General features: G+C 36.7%; 1 protein-coding gene and 1 long non-coding RNA gene across 2 annotated transcripts in view; both read left to right on the forward strand.

The window, feature by feature from the left end:
• The window catches only part of LOC145790011 (uncharacterized), a 31,244-nt gene extending 13,191 nt beyond the window's left edge, over positions 1 to 18,053 (forward strand). The window contains exon 2 of the long non-coding RNA XR_014328566.1: positions 17,350 to 18,053. This is a non-coding gene — a long non-coding RNA (uncharacterized LOC145790011). The remainder of the gene's footprint in view (positions 1 to 17,349) is intronic.
• On the forward strand, positions 14,579 to 16,683 carry LOC114290012 (serine/threonine-protein kinase-like protein At3g51990). The gene has a single exon (XM_028233878.2). It carries the CDS (start codon positions 14,868 to 14,870, stop codon positions 16,374 to 16,376), a length of 1,509 nt encoding a protein of 502 aa, XP_028089679.2. The 5' UTR covers positions 14,579 to 14,867; the 3' UTR covers positions 16,377 to 16,683.
• Positions 18,054 to 19,994: the final 1,941 nt, after the last annotated feature.

Raw genomic sequence — 19,994 nt, forward strand, 5'->3', positions numbered from 1 at the left:
TATTAAAGATGTTATTATATTTATCAAAGAACCAATTACTTTTCTAACATGTATAATTTATGCTAAGAATAAAATTATATTAAAAAAAAAAATCTAAACTAATGTAGATGATGGTTAAATATTGAAATAAACAAAAATAAATAGATACATTTGAATAGAATAGTGATGACAACATTATTGTTTTATATATATTTCTAACAAAAAAGAGCCTAGTTAACTGTTACGTTTAGTAAATATTTAAAGCAGATTAGTTTAATTATGTCAAAAGTGAAGCTAATTGTATGTTTTTTCAACCCTCACCGGAGGTATGGATAATTTACTCCAAAAATAAAAAAGGGAAGGGGTTAAAAAGACAGGGCTATGCCTGTGAGGGTAATTTTGATATTTAAATGTTAAATATGCTGACATCATAATTTTCTATTAATTGTTTAATAGTAAGATAATAAAAGAGTGGTCCATTAAGGTAAGTGTAATTTTAGGTACTAGAGGAAAGCTCCATATAGTTGTCACAAATTTTAAGGAAAATCAGCGCAATTCGTTAAAAAATAAAATGAAGATTATTGCTTATTAGCTGCATTCAAAATTGCTTTTCTAAATAGGAGAATTTTATAGCACAGTCCAAAAAAGATGTGCATCATATGTTCTAATTATAATTTTTATAATTTTTTATTATGATTTATTGTAGTATTAATTATAAGGGAAAATCGGTCTAAGGTCCCTATCCAACTTTTAGTAATGGATTAGGTCCACAATATGTTCTTTTGTAGTCTAAGGTCCCTTACCCCCGTACCCTTATATTACACCTGCACTCTCATAGCCAGAGAGGATAACCAAGTCAGGAACATAAAGGTCTGAATTTGATTCTCGTTGCTCGAAATCCCGAGAAACTCAAGGAGGTTTCGCAGTCGATCGGAGCCAAATTCGGGAAAATCCAAATCAAGACTGTGGTTGTTGATTTCTCTGGAGATTTGAACGAAGGGGTTAATCGGATTCGTGAAACCATTGAAGGTCTGGACGTTGGAGTTCTGATAAATAATGTTGGAGTTTCGTATCCTTATGCGAGGTTTTTCCATGAGGTGCCTACTCTCTCTCTCTATATCAAGAGACCCAACTTCTTCTTCTTCAAGCACAAAACAGAAGCTGAAGAACAAAGCTGAATAACAAAACATCCAGAGTTCCACGAAATCAGCTAGCTGGTGTGCCTACAGATTCAGCAAGTTCTTCCAGTAGTTCCTGTTGTTCCAGAGCAGCGCAAGACTGAAAGAACATCACAACTTTAAGATTTCTATTTTGCATTACACACACACAGACACACAGTCAACATCCATACACACGTGTACCCACAACATGATAAAAATTAAGATCCACATGTGTAACAACCCTCATACTGTTTACTGATTAGGGACTGATTGATTACCGATAATCACCGATTACTGTTAAACGAAACGGATAATGACTGATAACTGACTGATAATTGAACTGAGTGAATACTGAACTGACTGATTGAAATTGGAATCTGAATTAACTGAGTATATGTTAGTTAATTGCAAAGTTTGCCGTAATTACCTAAATGCCACTTAAGTGGCCCACTACTTGGCTCATCTCATTACACTCATACATAAACATTTCATCAGCCTTTCTCCTTGCTTTGCCGACTTAGAGAGAGAGAGAGTGAGAGTTTGTGTAGTTCTTGGGATTTGGCTTAAACAACTTAGAGAATTGAAGGTTGATTGTTGCTTTGTGGTCCTACACTAGTAATTGAGGCTCTAGGTAAGAGAACTCAACCTTTATTGATGTGTTTGAGCTAGTTCTTGCATGATTCATGTTAATTTGTAGAGCTAAGTCATGATTTGGTCCATAAATGATGGGTTGAAGATCATTTCTTGCATGCATGTTGGTATTGTTGCAATTTGAGGTTGATTACATAGACATTAGTGCATGCATGCTCATATTGTTGTTAAATGAAGCTCAATTCTTGCATGCATGTGTTCTTGGTTGAATTTGGAGTTGAGTCATGGCAAAATGTTACATGCATGTTCACAACTATGTCTAAGTCCATGAGTTCATCTTGTTTTTGAAGGTTTGAGCTCTTTTGAAACAGCATTGAAGCTTTGAAAATGATTTAAGATCATGCATGTCATGTTTGAAGATTGTTCTTGAAAATGATTTGAAATTGGGTTTGAATTAAACACCCTTGGGCTTTGATTTCTCAAATTGAGCTTTGAAACATGATATTCTATGTGTTTATAAATGTTTTCCAGAAAATGGGCCCAAGAGGATTGGTTTTGATGCTTTTGAGCTTGGTTTTGAACCTGGAGCTCGAATCTGGATTTTCCAGATTTCGCACTTCCGCTCGAGCGGAGGAAGTGCCGCTCGAGCGTAGAATTCGAGCAACCAGCATCTCTCTGCACTGTTTGGCAGTCCGCTCGAGCGGAGGATTGGGCGCTCGAGCGGAGTCTTGTCTCAAGCTCGAGCGGGCGTCGAGCGGGGATTTCACCCATCCAGTACTTTTACAGTACGCTCGAGCGGGAAAGTTTACGCTCGAGCGTGTACCTTTGTTTGCCTGTACGCTCGAGCGGGGAAACCTGCGCTCGAGCGGGACTCTGTTTTTCTGAAAATCCTGAAAATGCTTTTAAATGTACATTTTTCCATCCTCATCCCATCCTAGGCATTCTTAGGCCTAGTTTAAGACATTTAGATGAGGATATCGTTGTAGAACACACCAAGGCAAATTAGGGATTAAGTTATAAGATTTCCCAACTGTGTAGCTTAGTGTGTGTTCAACCTGTGAACTGTGTAGGGTTGGCAACTGGGGAGACACGCTCTAGCATACTGTAGCCCAGAACTCTGTGAGTAACAATTGTGTAAAGATATGTTCAACTGATTATCTTCTGAATACTGAACTGAACTGTTTACTGAACTGGTATTATTTACTGAATGAATGTATGTCCTTTATTTCTGAACTGTACTGTGGCATCCTTAGTATCTACGGTTTACTGTTACTGTTACTGTCACAGAGATCTCTGTCGGTTTCCTTGTGGAACCACTACTGTTTACTGACTGATGGCCATCATTACTGTTCGGTCTTTTAAGACCTACTGTTACTGTTATGCTAATGAATGTACCACATATGACTGTTTACTGTACTGAGCAACTGAATTACTGATTGAAATGAACTGTTTTCATTACTGTAAGGACATTCATTCTAAACCCCTTTACGCTTTATGTTATTCACTGGGCTTTAGCTCACTGCTCATATATATATGTAGGTGTACAGGCACCAGAACGGAGCTAGGAGCGTCAGGGTAACTCCAGTTTTGTCAAGCCAGCCTTTGTGCCTCACTGCGAGGTTCCGAGCCTACTGTTAAGGCTTAGGGGTGCTTTAGAATTTCCCCCTTTTTGTACTGTTTCACTGTTTTGTATAGACTGACTGTTTACTGTACTGTTATACAGGGATTAGGTCCCTGTACTGTGTGACTGTTAATTTTGTATACTGTGTTGTACAGACGGAATGTTTTCTGTACCGCTATCTAGGGTTGAGTCCCTAGATTGAATGAATGTCAATATTGTACGTACTGTTTATGTATAAATGTGTGAAAACCCTTTTTGCATACAGACTGTCACAGCTCAATGGACACTATTTATTTACTGTATTGGCTTCCGCCAGGCCCTGTACTCTGTTTTACTGTATTACTGTTCTGCAGGCCTTCGGTAATCTCGGATTACTGGCCGGTTACGGTACTAAACCCATAGGGCCGGGTTTGGGTCGTGACAGAGTGGTATCAGAGCGATACTTAACCACGAGTTATACCGCACACACGTGTCCAAATGAGCTATAGGGTGTCCTAGAAAGTTATTAAGGCATCTCATGAGCATGATAAGTGTGTGGTTATGTTATGACTGAATACATGCTAATGTGGTAAACCGTTAAACAAATGACTGCTTATGTTTAAAACTGTTATAACTGCTTATAGTGAAATGGACAATGCAAATGAACCTGAGTCCTCATCTACTGAGGCAAGAATGGAAAGAATGGAAAGAATGATAGAACTGATAACTGCTAGACTTGAACAACAACAGAACCAACCACCTCCTCCTCCTCCGGTTCAGCCGGAACCTAACGTTAATGTGAATGATGGGGATATTATTGCTCTGACCCAGAAGTTCAGCAAAATGAAACCGCCATCCTTTCAGGGAGGCCTTGAACCATTAAAAGCTGAAGCTTGGGTTCTGGAAACGGAAAAGTTGTTCGAAGTGTTTCCGTGCTCAGAAGCAAACAAAGTATTGTTAGCTACCTTCACCCTACAAGAAGAGGCTAGAAGGTGGTGGATGTTAATCCGTGAAACAAACACTGTTATGACTTGGGCTCAGTTCAAGGAGTCCTTCTTTGAAAAGTACTTCCCTCAGTGTGTTAGGGATAGAAAAGTGACTGAATTTGAACAGCTGAAGCAGGGCACAATGACTGTTGCGGAATATGAGACGAAATTTACTGAGCTTGCTAGATATGCACCGCATATGGTGGATACTGAATATAAGAAGGCCAGGAAATTTGAAGGTGGCCTTAATGTGGCAATACTTGACCGGATAAATGTTTTGAAATTACCGACTTTTGTGGGTGTTCTCGACCGGGCATTGATGGCCGAGTCGAACATTGCAGCAGTGAAACAATCTGAAACACCAACGACTGAATGGCATGGAAAAAGGTAGAGTTTCAAATTCAAGAAAGGCAAGCACAACCCAGCCAACAAGAAACAGAATACGGGGTCGACAACTAGCCCCAGCCAAGGGAGTGGTTTCATACCACCCTGTTCTGAATGTGGCAAGAAGCACAAAGGGGTTTGCTACAGAATATCTGGAGCCTGTTACAGGTGTGGCAAGGTGGGCCACATGGTTAAAGACTGCCCCTCTGCTCCACAAGCCAGTGGTAAAGCTGCACCAAGCGCAGCAGCATCAAATGCTCCACCAAAGCCTAACCCCAGAGTTACGGGGAAAGAGCCTATGAGGCAAGGCCGAGTGTTCGCACTAGTACCGGGAGATGTCCAGAATACCGAGACCGTTGTGTCAGGTATTCTCTCTATCTGTACTCAAAATGCATATGTACTGATTGATTCGGGGTCTACGCATTCTTATGTATCGCATGCTTTCTCACGGAAATTGAATAGACCCTTAGAACCCATGAACTATCTGCTAGCCGTATCATCACCCGTAGGGGGATCCATGACATGTGCTTATATGTACCTCGCATGTGAAATTATTGTTGGGGATATGCATCTGTTTATTGATTTACTGCCATTGAACATTGATCATTTTGACGTAATATTGGGGATGGATTGGTTACAAAAATATCATGCCACTATTGACTGTGTGACCAAGCAAGTTGTTTTCCGTCCACCTGGTTTGCCTGAATTTGTGTTTAATGGGAGTGGAGTAGTACCTCCTCCGTATTTGATTTCGTCAGTAAAAGCTGTTAAATTAATTAGAAAGGGGTGTAAAGGATATCTGTGTTCTGTACTGACTGTGCCTACTGATGGTAGCATTAAAACTGATGTGAATTGTATTCCTATAGTCAGGGAATTTCCAGATGTTTTTCCAGATAATCTTCCAGGAGATTTGACTGACAGGGAGATTGAATTTACTGTTGATGTGATTCCCGGAACACAACCAGTTTCTAAAGCTCCATACCGAATGGCTCCAACTGAATTGAAAGAATTAAAAGTACAACTGCAGGAACTGCTGGATAAGAAGTTTATCAGACCTAGCACTTCGCCATGGGGTGCTCCTGTTTTGTTTGTCAAGAAGAAAGATGGCTCACTGAGACTGTGCATTGACTACCGTGAACTGAATAAGGTAACTGTAAAGAATAAATACCCATTACCGCGCATTGATGATTTATTTGATCAGTTACAGGGTGCACAAGTATTTTCCAAAATTGATCTCAGATCCGGATACCATCAGTTGAAAGTTAAACCAGATGACATTGATAAAACTGCTTTTAGAACAAGGTATGGCCATTATGAATTTTTAGTTATGCCATTCGGAGTCACGAATGCCCCTGCTGCATTTATGGATCTTATGAACAGAATCTTTAAACCGTACCTTGATGACTTCATTGTAGTATTTATCGATGACATATTGATTTACTCCAAAAGTATAGAACAGCATGAACATCATCTGAGACTTGCCCTACAAACCTTAAGAGAACAGAAACTGTATGCTAAACTGTCTAAATGTGAATTTTGGCTTGACCATGTTATGTTTCTGGGGCATGTTGTTAGCAAAAATGGAATTTCTGTTGATCCGCAGAAAATTGAAGCTGTAGTGAACTGGCCTAGACCAACAAATGTGACTGAAGTCCGAAGCTTTTTGGGATTGGCTGGATATTACAGAAGATTTGTCAAAGATTTCTCCAAAATTGCCCTACCATTGACTCAGTTAACTCAAAAGGGGACATCATTTAATTGGACTGATCAAAGAGAATCTGCTTTCCAGGAGTTGAAAACTCGACTTGTGACTGCGCCAGTTTTGACCTTACCATCAGGTACGGATGGTTATACTGTATATAGTGATGCTTCTCATAAGGGTTTGGGATGTGTTTTAATGCAGAATGGGAGAGTAATTGCCTATGCTTCCCCGTCAACTGAGACCGCATGAAAAGAACTACCCGACCCATGACCTGGAACTTGCTGCAGTGGTGTTTGCACTGAAAATTTGGCGTCACTATCTGTACGGGGTGACATGTGAAGTATACACCGACCACAAGAGTTTAAAGTATTTCTTCACACAGAAAGAACTGAATATGAGACAACGGAGATGGCTGGAACTGATTAAAGACTATGATCTACAGATATTGTACCATCCGGGAAAAGCCAATACCGTTGCCGATGCATTGAGCCGGAAATCGATTGGACACTTAGCCTGTTTGCTTACAGGACAGAAAGAATTGCTTTGTGACCTTGAAAAATCTGAAATAGAAATTGTTTTGAGAGAACAAGGTGGAACCTTAGCTGCTATTTCTGCTCAACCGGCACTGGTTGAAGAGATTAAAGAGAAACAGCAACTGGATGACTTCTTGAAGAAGATCATCGAAGAAAGAGAATCTAAACCGAGACCGGGATTCAAATTCGAGAACAATGTACTGAAATTTCATGAAAAACTGTGTGTACCAAATGATACTGAACTGAAAAGAAGAGTTCTGCAAGAGGGCCACAACTCAAGATTGTCTATCCATCCGGGGAATACGAAAATGTATCAAGATTTGAAACAGAATTTCTGGTGGCCGGGAATGAAGAAAGAAATTGCTGATTTTGTATCCAAATGTCTTCATTGCCAACAGGTCAAAGCTGAACATCAACGACCTGCCGGACTATTGCAACCCCTACCCATACCAGAGTGGAAATGGGAGCATATCACGATGGATTTTATCGTTGGATTACCTCGCTCCAGAAAAGGTATGGATTCAATTTGGGTGATTGTTGATAGACTAACCAAATCTGCTCACTTCTTACCTGTCAAGACGATTTATAATGCGGACAAATTGGCTGTTATTTATATTGATGAAATTGTAAGACTGCATGGAGTGCCTGTGTCTATTGTTTCTGACAGGGATTCGAAGTTTACATCGAGGTTTTGGCAAAGTCTACAGACTGCATTGGGTACTGAACTGAGACTGAGTAGTGCCTACCATCCTCAGACAGATGGCCAATCAGAAAGGACCATCCAAACTCTGGAGGATTTACTGAGAATGTGTGTCCTTGATTTTCAGGGAGACTGGGAAAGTCATCTGCCATTAGTTGAATTCGCCTACAACAACAGCTACCATTCGAGTATTGGAATGGCGCCTTTTGAGGCATTGTATGGCAGAAAATGTAGATCTCCAATCTGCTGGGCAGAAGTTGGAGATGGGCCTTTGCTTGGACCCGAGATTGTGTATGAAACAACTGAAAAAGTGAAACTGATACAGCAAAGACTGAAAACTGCACAGAGTAGACAGAAAAGTTATGCCGATGTCAGAAGACGGGACAGAGAGTATGAAGTGGGTGATCACGTTTTTGTGAAAGTGACACCAATGAAAGGCCAGACTCGTTTTGGAGTCAAAGGCAAGCTAGCACCGAGATACGTCGGACCATACGAGATTATTGAGAAAATCAATCCGGTGGCGTATCAAGTTGCGCTTCCTCCTGAAATGGAGCATATGCATAACGTCTTCCACATTTCTATGTTGAGAGACTATCTCCGGGATCCCTTCCATGTAATAGAGCCTACCCACGTAGTGTTGAGTGATGACTACACTTACGAGGAACGGCCTATACAGATTGTAAACCGACGGATCAAGAAACTGAGGAACAAAGAGATCCCGTTAGTGAAAGTTGACTGGCAGAACCATGGTGGCGTGTACGCCACTTGGGAAAGGGAAGATAACATGGCTAAACGATATCCTGAACTGTTTCCACTGAATCCTGTTTTCTTCCAGAATGAAGGTAACTCGAGTTTAGAGGACTAAACTCTTTATAAGGAGGGGAGACTGTAACAACCCTCATACTGTTTACTGATTAGGGACTGATTGATTACCGATAATCACCGATTACTGTTAAACGAAACGGATAATGACTGATAACTGACTGATAATTGAACTGAGTGAATACTGAACTGACTGATTGAAATTGGAATCTGAATTAACTGAGTATATGTTAGTTAATTGCAAAGTTTGCCGTAATTACCTAAATGCCACTTAAGTGGCCCACTACTTGGCTCATCTCATTACACTCATACATAAACATTTCATCAGCCTTTCTCCTTGCTTTGCCGACTTAGAGAGAGAGAGAGTGAGAGTTTGTGTAGTTCTTGGGATTTGGCTTAAACAACTTAGAGAATTGAAGGTTGATTGTTGCTTTGTGGTCCTACACTAGTAATTGAGGCTCTAGGTAAGAGAACTCAACCTTTATTGATGTGTTTGAGCTAGTTCTTGCATGATTCATGTTAATTTGTAGAGCTAAGTCATGATTTGGTCCATAAATGATGGGTTGAAGATCATTTCTTGCATGCATGTTGGTATTGTTGCAATTTGAGGTTGATTACATAGACATTAGTGCATGCATGCTCATATTGTTGTTAAATGAAGCTCAATTCTTGCATGCATGTGTTCTTGGTTGAATTTGGAGTTGAGTCATGGCAAAATGTTACATGCATGTTCACAACTATGTCTAAGTCCATGAGTTCATCTTGTTTTTGAAGGTTTGAGCTCTTTTGAAACAGCATTGAAGCTTTGAAAATGATTTAAGATCATGCATGTCATGTTTGAAGATTGTTCTTGAAAATGATTTGAAATTGGGTTTGAATTAAACACCCTTGGGCTTTGATTTCTCAAATTGAGCTTTGAAACATGATATTCTATGTGTTTATAAATGTTTTCCAGAAAATGGGCCCAAGAGGATTGGTTTTGATGCTTTTGAGCTTGGTTTTGAACCTGGAGCTCGAATCTGGATTTTCCAGATTTCGCACTTCCGCTCGAGCGGAGGAAGTGCCGCTCGAGCGTAGAATTCGAGCAACCAGCATCTCTCTGCACTGTTTGGCAGTCCGCTCGAGCGGAGGATTGGGCGCTCGAGCGGAGTCTTGTCTCAAGCTCGAGCGGGCGTCGAGCGGGGATTTCACCCATCCAGTACTTTTACAGTACGCTCGAGCGGGAAAGTTTACGCTCGAGCGTGTACCTTTGTTTGCCTGTACGCTCGAGCGGGGAAACCTGCGCTCGAGCGGGACTCTGTTTTTCTGAAAATCCTGAAAATGCTTTTAAATGTACATTTTTCCATCCTCATCCCATCCTAGGCATTCTTAGGCCTAGTTTAAGACATTTAGATGAGGATATCGTTGTAGAACACACCAAGGCAAATTAGGGATTAAGTTATAAGATTTCCCAACTGTGTAGCTTAGTGTGTGTTCAACCTGTGAACTGTGTAGGGTTGGCAACTGGGGAGACACGCTCTAGCATACTGTAGCCCAGAACTCTGTGAGTAACAATTGTGTAAAGATATGTTCAACTGATTATCTTCTGAATACTGAACTGAACTGTTTACTGAACTGGTATTATTTACTGAATGAATGTATGTCCTTTATTTCTGAACTGTACTGTGGCATCCTTAGTATCTACGGTTTACTGTTACTGTTACTGTCACAGAGATCTCTGTCGGTTTCCTTGTGGAACCACTACTGTTTACTGACTGATGGCCATCATTACTGTTCGGTCTTTTAAGACCTACTGTTACTGTTATGCTAATGAATGTACCACATATGACTGTTTACTGTACTGAGCAACTGAATTACTGATTGAAATGAACTGTTTTCATTACTGTAAGGACATTCATTCTAAACCCCTTTACGCTTTATGTTATTCACTGGGCTTTAGCTCACTGCTCATATATATATGTAGGTGTACAGGCACCAGAACGGAGCTAGGAGCGTCAGGGTAACTCCAGTTTTGTCAAGCCAGCCTTTGTGCCTCACTGCGAGGTTCCGAGCCTACTGTTAAGGCTTAGGGGTGCTTTAGAATTTCCCCCTTTTTTTACTGTTTCACTGTTTTGTATAGACTGACTGTTTACTGTACTGTTATACAGGGATTAGGTCCCTGTACTGTGTGACTGTTAATTTTGTATACTGTGTTGTACAGACGGAATGTTTTCTGTACCGCTATCTAGGGTTGAGTCCCTAGATTGAATGAATGTCAATATTGTACGTACTGTTTATGTATAAATGTGTGAAAACCCTTTTTGCATACAGACTGTCACAGCTCAATGGACACTATTTATTTACTGTATTGGCTTCCGCCAGGCCCTGTACTCTGTTTTACTGTATTACTGTTCTGCAGGCCTTCGGTAATCTCGGATTACTGGCCGGTTACGGTACTAAACCCATAGGGCCGGGTTTGGGTCGTGACAACATGTACCTGAACTGCTATCTCAATGTCACCATCAAGAAATGAAGTGAGCTCAAAGTTCATCTTTGGATGTTTAAAAAGAAAAAATAAAACATGATACCAAAGATTCAAAAAACATGATTTCCAAACCAGAGAAAATTCACAGAAATTTCTCTGGACAACACTTGAGGAATAGTTCAATCCAAATCAGAGAATTTCTCTGGATCAATCCAGAGAAATTTCAGTTCAAACCATAGAATTTCTCTGGACCAATCTAGAGAAAATTCAGTTTAAACTAGAGAATTTCTCTGGACCAACCCAGAGAAATTTCAGTTCAAACCAGAAAATTTTTCTTGATCAATCCAGATAAATTTCAGTTCAAAGCAGAGAGAGAAGATCATTTCATTGAGTGAATAAGCAACAAAGCAACCTCTATATATATATATTAAAATGGTACGGGTTGTGTTCTATCTGCCATGTTTGAGGCTTTCTCTGAAAGGTCTTTTCATAAAAACATTGCAGTTTTGGAGGAAATGTTGTCAGCTTTGACATTGATGCTTCCAGTTGATGAAAATGCCAAGTTTCATCTAGGCTCATGTGTATCTTTGAATTGCATTGTTTGGAGGAAATGTTGATTTTTATTTGAATGATCTTGAATATATTATCACATTGAACCCAATATATATAGTAGAGGATATCTATATGTTGGACTGTGAGACATTTAGTACTCCTACCCAGAGATAGAATACTGAAAGCAAATTTAGTTTGCCTATCAGAGAAATTTTTAAAATTTCTCTGGAAAGTCCAGAGAAATTCTAAGAATTTTTCTGAACCAAATTTCTCTGTGATATGAATTTTCTCTTGGACTAATTTTTTCTGAACCAATTTTCTCTGGACATAAACTTAAGACAAGGGGGAAAAACTGCAAGAGAGAAAGAGTACTAATCAATACCAAACAAAATCATGGGCATTTTGCATGCTAAAAGTAGCAGCAGATCTGAAAATTTTCTGAGAATAATTAGATTTTCCAGAGAAATTTGGACTGAAATTTCTCTAGACTGAAATTTCTCTGCATCAATTTTCTCTGGACTGAAATTTCTCTTGACCAATTTTCTCTGGACTGAAATTTCTCTAGATCAAGGTTGAGGGACCTTAGACATTATGAAAATATAGTTGATGGACCTTAGACATCATAAAAATATTTGATGTCCTTTATGCTATAAAATCATAATATCAAGGACCTTAAAAAAAAAACCCCTAATTATAACTTATGATGTTTTAGTTATGATCTATTTTTTTTTTAATTATACGTCATGTGATATTAACTTATATATATATATATATATATATATATTTGAAGATGATTTAGTTATAACATTACCCAAATAAATATAGGGAAATTACTCCTCAGTTGTACTATTAAAAAATTATTACAATTCATAAAAAAAATTATAATTATAATTATTAATGTGTATACAGTTTATCATTTATTTATAATTTTTTTTAAAGTGTACACTGTACATGTACTGAAATTTCTCTATAAATATAAATCTATGCTATTATTTATATTATTATTAAAAATGAACAACTCGCTTAGGTGCATAAATCTTTTTTTCCTTTTTTTTGTCAAGGGACCTATGACCATTGTTGACTTAATAAAGAATATTTTCACTACTTAAATAATATAGAAGATACATTTTCAATTTACAATTAAAATTTCTATTTTAAGTACATTTATCTAGTGGTCTCACACCCCTAATATCTATCTATCTATCTTTTATACTATTATTAAGTGAAGGCTTAAATTGGTTTAATGAAACCTTCTTCTTCTCATATCATGTGGCAACTTTATATATGCTAAAATAAAATAAAATAAAAAAATTATTATAAACAGCGTAAGTAAGTTTTGAACTCAAGACCTTAGGTTTCATTAAGAATATACATATTATGACATGCCATGTGGCAACTTTATATATGCTAAAATAAAAATAAACATAAGTAAGTTTTGAACTCAAGACCTTAGGTTTCATTAAGAACATATTTATCTCTTAAGCAACATACATATTATGATATTAAATTTTTTATCTATACTATTATTAAGTGAAGGCCTGAATTGGTTTGGTGAACCCTTCTTCTCCTCATGCCACGTAGCAACTTTATATCTGTTAAAATAAAAAATAAAAATTATTATACAGAGCGTAAGGAAGTTTTGAACCTAAGACCTTAAATTTCATTAAGAACATACTTATTGTTTAAGCAAAATACATATTATGATATTAAAATTTTTATTATTTGTTTTTATTATTACATGTACAGTGTGTCACCCGCTAATATTATATATATATACTATTATATATGCGAACAATTCATTTAGTCTCTTGAAGCCTACTCTCTTCTTTTGCTAAGTGGATTTTTTTATATCAAAGAAGGAAAAAAAAAAAAATTACAAAGTGAAGTGCACAATATTTGAACCTAAGGTCTTGGGTTTGAAAAATAATACCCTTATTACTTGATCAACAAACACTATATATATTTCTAATTCAAAATCAAAATTTATATTTTATAGAGTTAATAGCACATCCATCAGGTGGGCTTACATCCCTGGTATATTATTAAAAGTGAACACTTCATTTGGTGTTCATAAATTTCCATCCTAGTATATTATTAAAAGTGAACATCTCACTTGGTATCCATAAATTTTCTTCTCTCTTTTTGTCTAGTGACATTCTTTTCTTATGCCAAGTGTTAATTTCTTAATCCAAAAAATGAATAAAAAAAAAAATAGTTAAAAGAGGGATACAAGATTTGAATTTAAAACTATTTACTTACCAAAAAACACTTTCATTACTTAAACAATAAAAAAGTATATTATAAATTCAAAATTAAAATTTATATTTTAAACACAAGTCCCCTTAGTATATATATAATATGGGTGTTTGGAAAGTTGTTATTTTGTATGCTATTTTAGTAAGTTAAAATTTTTGTATTTGAAAAGATAGTTAGATTTTTTTTTGTAATTGAATGTAATGTTTATAAGTGAAAAGATGAAATAATTATGAATTTAATGAGACATTTTGTCCGCCTCGTTTGGCATGTGAGTGTTTTAGCCTAAAAGTCAAAAAATTACTAAAAAAATCAAAAAACTTATAACCTATACCAAAAAGTCAAATTCTATTTTCTCTCTACTATTTTGCATACCTTTTCGTAAAAAATAAAAAAATCATTCCAAATATGCTAGTTTTTTTTTATTATATTTTAGTTAAAAAACTAAAAAATTATTAAAATAGTATATTTCCAAACGAGGCATAACCTATTTTATCTTTATATGAATTTTAGCCAAAAAAAAAAAAAAAAAAGACTAAAATTTAACTTGCCAAACACCCCCCAATGTATAATACTGCAAATTAGTCCAATAAGACATGTATGCGCCTTTATTTATTAAAATTCCTTCCAATTTCCAAACAAAATGGTGTGGAAAAACACCAAGGATCCTCTAGAGTGAAATTTTCTTAAAATTTCTTAGAGTGCTACATTGTGTGGTTGAGATTTACTGGCAAGTCACATATTGATGTGACTTGCCAGTAAATCTCAACCACACAATGTAGCACTCTAGGAAACTTTAAGAAAAAATCACGAGGATCCTTGCTCGTGGAAAAAACGACAAATTTATTATTGCTTACTTCAGCCATCGAAACGGAGCCTGATTGAACAGACACCCCACACACCAAGAGAATCGACAACCCAGGCAGCAGGCATCAAGCAGCAAAGCAACATGCCAAGCTTACAACACAACATATACAACAGCTCCTCCTCCACTTTTTAGTGTTCATATCTCTATCAATATATCTATCTATCTATCTATCTATTGTCATAGAATATATATATATATATCACTCATTTACATCAATCCAATCCAATCCACACTTGAATTCTTTCTTTCTTTCTTTCTTTCTTTGTTGATGCCATGTTGGGCTATCTAACTTGTAAAGCTGAATCAGCAATCTCAGTCTCCAATCTCCAATCCCCATCACCACCACCACCACCACCACCCTCCTCCTCCAACTCCATCTCCAACAAGAACAACAAAAAGAAGAAGAAAACCCAATACAACAGTGAAGAAGAAGAAAACCTGCCATTCAAAATCCTCCAACACTTCGAGTACAGCGACCTCGAATCCGCCACCAATGGCTTCTCCTCCCACAAACTTCTCGGCCGAGGCAGCCACGGCCTCGTCTACAAGGCCCTCCTCCCCTCCGGCCTTGTCGTCGCCGTCAAAAAACCCATTCCCCACAATCCCCACAATCCCATTCCCACCGAAGCCGACAACGAAATCGACATCCTCTCCCAACTCCACAGCCCATCCCTCGTCAATTTGTTGGGTTTCACAAGCGACCCCTCCCACCGCCACCGCCTCTTGGTCGTCGAGTTCATGAGTAACGGCACTCTCTACGACCTCCTCCATTCCACTCCTCCTCGCCCTCCTCCCAATTGGGGTCGTAGAATTCGCCTCGCTCTTCAGACTGCTAATGCCATCCACACCCTCCATTCTTCCATCCCTCCTGTCATCCACCGCGACATCAAGTCCGCCAATGTCTTGATCGATCGCCACTTCAATGCCCGCTTGGGCGATTTCGGCTTGGCTTTTCGCTGCCATGTCGATAATTATCATCGACGACTCCTCTCTACTCCGCCCGCAGGTACAATTGGGTATCTTGATCCATGTTATGTCACTCCTGATAATTTGAGTACCAAAATTGATGTTTTTAGCTTTGGTATATTATTGTTGGAGATTCTAAGTGGCAGGAAGGCCATTGATGTTGGCCATTCTCCACCTTCTATTGTGGATTGGGCTGTTCCATTGATAAGGGGAGGGAAGCTTTTGGCTGTATATGATCCCAGGATTGAGCCTCCCAAGGACCCTCTTGTGAGGAAGCAATTGGCTGTCATTGCAGCCAAGTGTGTGAGGTCTTGTAGGGAGAGGAGGCCCTCCATGAAGGAGGTTGTTGAGAGTCTCACTAGGTTGAGTGAATTGGTTCCTCTTCATTCATGGAACGGTTTTAGTAATCCATGCTTGATGGTTGAGACAATGGGACGCCCAGTTGAATCCCAGTTGAATTTGAGGCCCAAGGGTGTTGTAGAAGAGAGTAATTTGAATGCTAAGTGTGATAGGCCGTCGAGGAATTCGCGGAGAGTGTACTCTGATTTGGGTTTCAGGAATAATTTGATGGACCTCATGGCTGGAACTGATGGGGAGTCTGAATTTCAGGGTGGAGTCGATGGTTATTATGATCCTAAATTGAAATCTGCAAATGGAGGAGGCTCTAGTTTTAGAATTGGAAGTGGAAGGTTTGTTGGTAGAGGGAGAAGTCGGCATGGGAGTGACTTTCGCTTGAAGCGACACCAGTCAGTTGGGGATAATAATAACATGATTTCTCAGTTAAGTTTTACTGCTGAGGCAGCTGATTATAGCTAGTTCATTGTGAAGAAGAAGAAGAAGAAGAAGAAGAAGAAGAAGAAGAAGAAGAAGAAGAAACTTTCTTCAGAGATTGATTTAAGGTTTATTGCTGATTTGATTAAGCGAAGCTCAAGCATGTAAGCTTTCATTGCTTGCAAATCACACTGATGTAGACTTCTTATGGTTTTCTTTCAATTGATTTTTTATGTTCTTGAATTTGTTTATCTACTTATGTAGCCAAAGGGTTCATTTGTCCGTGAGATGTTAATCCTTTTCTCCTTTGTTCATTATGCGAAGCTAATGAATTGTAGAATGCTCTTCAATCTTTTCCTTTGCCTTGCCATCACTATTTCTATGTTATACATAACTTGAAGAGAATTTGGTGTTAGACATGGTTTTAAAAAGGTTCTAGTGAGGAAATTATTTTTATGGAAGCAAAAAAGACAATATCCTTGTCTCCTTCAGTTATTTTTTATTTTCTATTTTTGAAAAAAAGAACTTTGAATTAACCCAATTTTTCAATGCTTGCATATGAACTCAACAAAACATATTGATTCTGTTTAACTTGACAAACCTTTCTATTGATTCAAAGAGATTAAATTTTCTTGATTTTGAACATCAATGAAACTTTTTTTCTTATGAGATTTTTTCTGAAGTAAAAAAAAAAAAATGGAGTACTGATTTTACAATATGTAATCAATTCTGTAAACATATTTTCATATTTCATCTCAATTTCAAACAGAAAGTAGAAATTTCTACGCTATCAATCTTGTGGGAAAGATCTATTTCCCCTATTGCATTCTTCGTGGCAACTTATTGACTAGCTACAGTTCAGATTACAGAGATTCTTTGTGCTTGCCTGTTAGTTGCATTGATTTCCTTCAATTAAATGTATAGTAGAAATGCACAAGACTGCCCATCCTATGTGATGAGCTGAGATTCTCCAGCGATGACGTCTTTATCATTTTGTTATCTTCTTTGTCTTGTACAGGTAGGTGCACACTGCGATCTCTGTTCTGCCCACCCTATGTGGGGTTTCTTTAAATAATTTTTTGGAAGCAGTTTGAACAGATAATTTTTATTTTGCAGGTGATTGCATTAAGTTGCTACAATTTTCTGTATTTCTAATTAAGAATCCTCTTTTAGACCCGCTCCAAAGTATATATATGCTTGGTGAGCTTTCAGATATCCTCAATGAATTTACACATTCTCTTTTGTTTTTGTCTCACATTTGGCTTCACTTTTGATTGAAAAATGAAGAGCCTCTGGTCCTTCCTTAATTGTCTGCACTTTGTATGCATTCCTGCGCATTCTGTTCTCCAAGAAAAAGATTACACAGAAACCAAGTGACTGTATTCAGTTAGAGGTATTGTTACAGACAAACACCCTCTTGTAGTACAGACAAATTGGAGTTCAACTACCAATGACAATGAGAGAGAGAGAGAGAGAGAGAGAGAGAGAGAGAGAGATGTGGGTGTGTCTGTAGCAAGCAACAATCAGTGAGAAAACTAATATTCCATCCCTTCCATCAAGGCTTTACAGCTCACATACTTCCATTAGCATGTGCTTCTCCTTTTGACATTACTGATACCTCCCTCATGATGCACCACGGTTACCTTGTGCTCCTGATGTTAATGTATGATTTTTCTTCTAATTTTTTTTACTGTTGTATATATTCCAGACCTAAAATTTTATTTTTCTTTTTTGAACAAAACCTTCATCACATTGATCCTGCCCAATTGGGGCTCTTAAGGGAGGAGGATTGTTATGTAATGGTCCCTTCTTTTACTGTTTTTATAATGACATAAAATATAGTAAGATCCATGTTAGTTAATGCAGGTAGTAAGAAAGTCATATAAAATATAATTTATTTATATATAGCATCTTTTTAAAAAGGAAAAAGCATCAATCATGACCTTTCCATCCACCCTTTTTGGCAGCCCAATCAGTTGATTTTTTGTCGATTGGAATAGGTGAATTTGATTATTGACCTAGGGCTAATTATTATTATTATTTCTTTTACAAACAGAATTATAGGGAAAGTACTACTTTCGATAGTGGAAAAGTAGTAATATCATCATTTGCGAAGAAAATGAGATGGTTCTAGTAGATAGGATAGTGAACATGTCAAAAGCATTCATTTCTCTAACAGCCTGTTCTGTTTTGGTTTTTTTTTTTTTGTTTTGTTTTGTTTTTTGATTTTTGTTTTGTTTTTTTTTGTGTGAACTTTGCTTGGTTATCATTTTTTAAAAATATTTTTTAAAAATATTTTTTAAAAATTATTATTTTCTTATTTTTCGTGTTTTTTTGTTTTTACTGATTTTTTTAATATTTTAAGTAATTTTTTTAATTTTTAGACATACCTAACATAAATATACTTAAAAAGTAAAAAAAAAAATTGAAAAAAAATCTTTTAAAAATTCACCAAATACCAAAAATACAAAAAAAATACGAGAATTCAGTATATATTTTTATATTTTTATGTATTTATTAATTTTTTAAAATATGTTTTCACAAATTTTTTACTTTTTGAAAACATCTAAGTAAGGTGCATCTAAAAAAGTAAAAAATATGCTTAAAATTTTAAAAATATTCACTAAAAACAAAAAAACACAAAAATCAAAAAACTCAGTTTTCAAAAAACTCAATTCAAAAAACTCAAACCAAACACAGTGAGTTTTTATATTACTTAGGGGCATTTTGGCAACATTGGTAAAAAGTTAAGTTGTGTTTGGTAGAATTTTGTAAATATGATTTGAGAGTATGAGTTGTATTTTGAGTTTGTGAGTTGTGGAATTATGATTTGAGTGTAAAAAATTTGTTTAGTTATGATTTTTGAATAGAGTATTGAATTGTGTTTTGAATTGTATGTAGAATTGAGTTTTGAGAGTTTAATGTGACATGTGAATTCAGTATATTTTTATATCCGTATTTTTTATCAACAGTCATAACCAAACAATTTTTAAAATACTCAAATTAAAAAATATTTTTTTTTTCAATTAATTGTTTTTAAGTAATTTTTTTTGTCAAATATTTTTTTTTGTAAATAACTCTTATGTCAATTATTTTGTGTCAATTAATTTTTTTGTGAATTCATTTTTTAGGACTGTGCAAACATTTTGTACAATACATTTTTAATTTTTTTCAAAAAATTTGTTGAAGTCAACAACTTTGGAGAATACATATTGATAACAATTAACATAAATCAGTGTGTTTAATATTTTTAAATACAAATCAAAACGTAAATGTTACCAAATATTTTCACTACTTTTTCATTTATTACATTTTATTAATTTAATAAAAAAACTCGTTTCTTTTTGTGCATACATTATTATACTTTGAATGTCACCCACCCGTGAAGTGAATGTCATATAATTGGGGGGAGTGATATTTGTGTATGAAATTACCAATTCGCCCCTCTTGATTTGAATGGCAGGTTGTTATGTAAGAACAAAATGAAAAGGATAATATTGTAATTTCACTTATCCTATACACCTACCCCTACTATCCTGGGTGTCTGTTCATCACTGTGGAATAAGGGTGAGTAACGGATATACTGATCCGTCAAAACCAACCGAACCGAACCGATCTGCCGCATTTTGGACGAATGCGTGATGACAAGCGAACGGTTGCGGA

This window comes from Camellia sinensis, chromosome 5, assembly GCF_055761805.1.
Source record: "Camellia sinensis isolate YWXY chromosome 5, ASM5576180v1, whole genome shotgun sequence".
NCBI classification, from domain to species: domain Eukaryota; kingdom Viridiplantae; phylum Streptophyta; class Magnoliopsida; order Ericales; family Theaceae; genus Camellia; species Camellia sinensis.

Bases quoted from the DNA above. Each gene is read 5' to 3' on its own strand.
- LOC114290012 (XM_028233878.2), top strand. From the start codon at position 14,868: ATGTTGGGCTATCTAACTTGTAAAGCTGAATCAGCAATCTCAGTCTCC.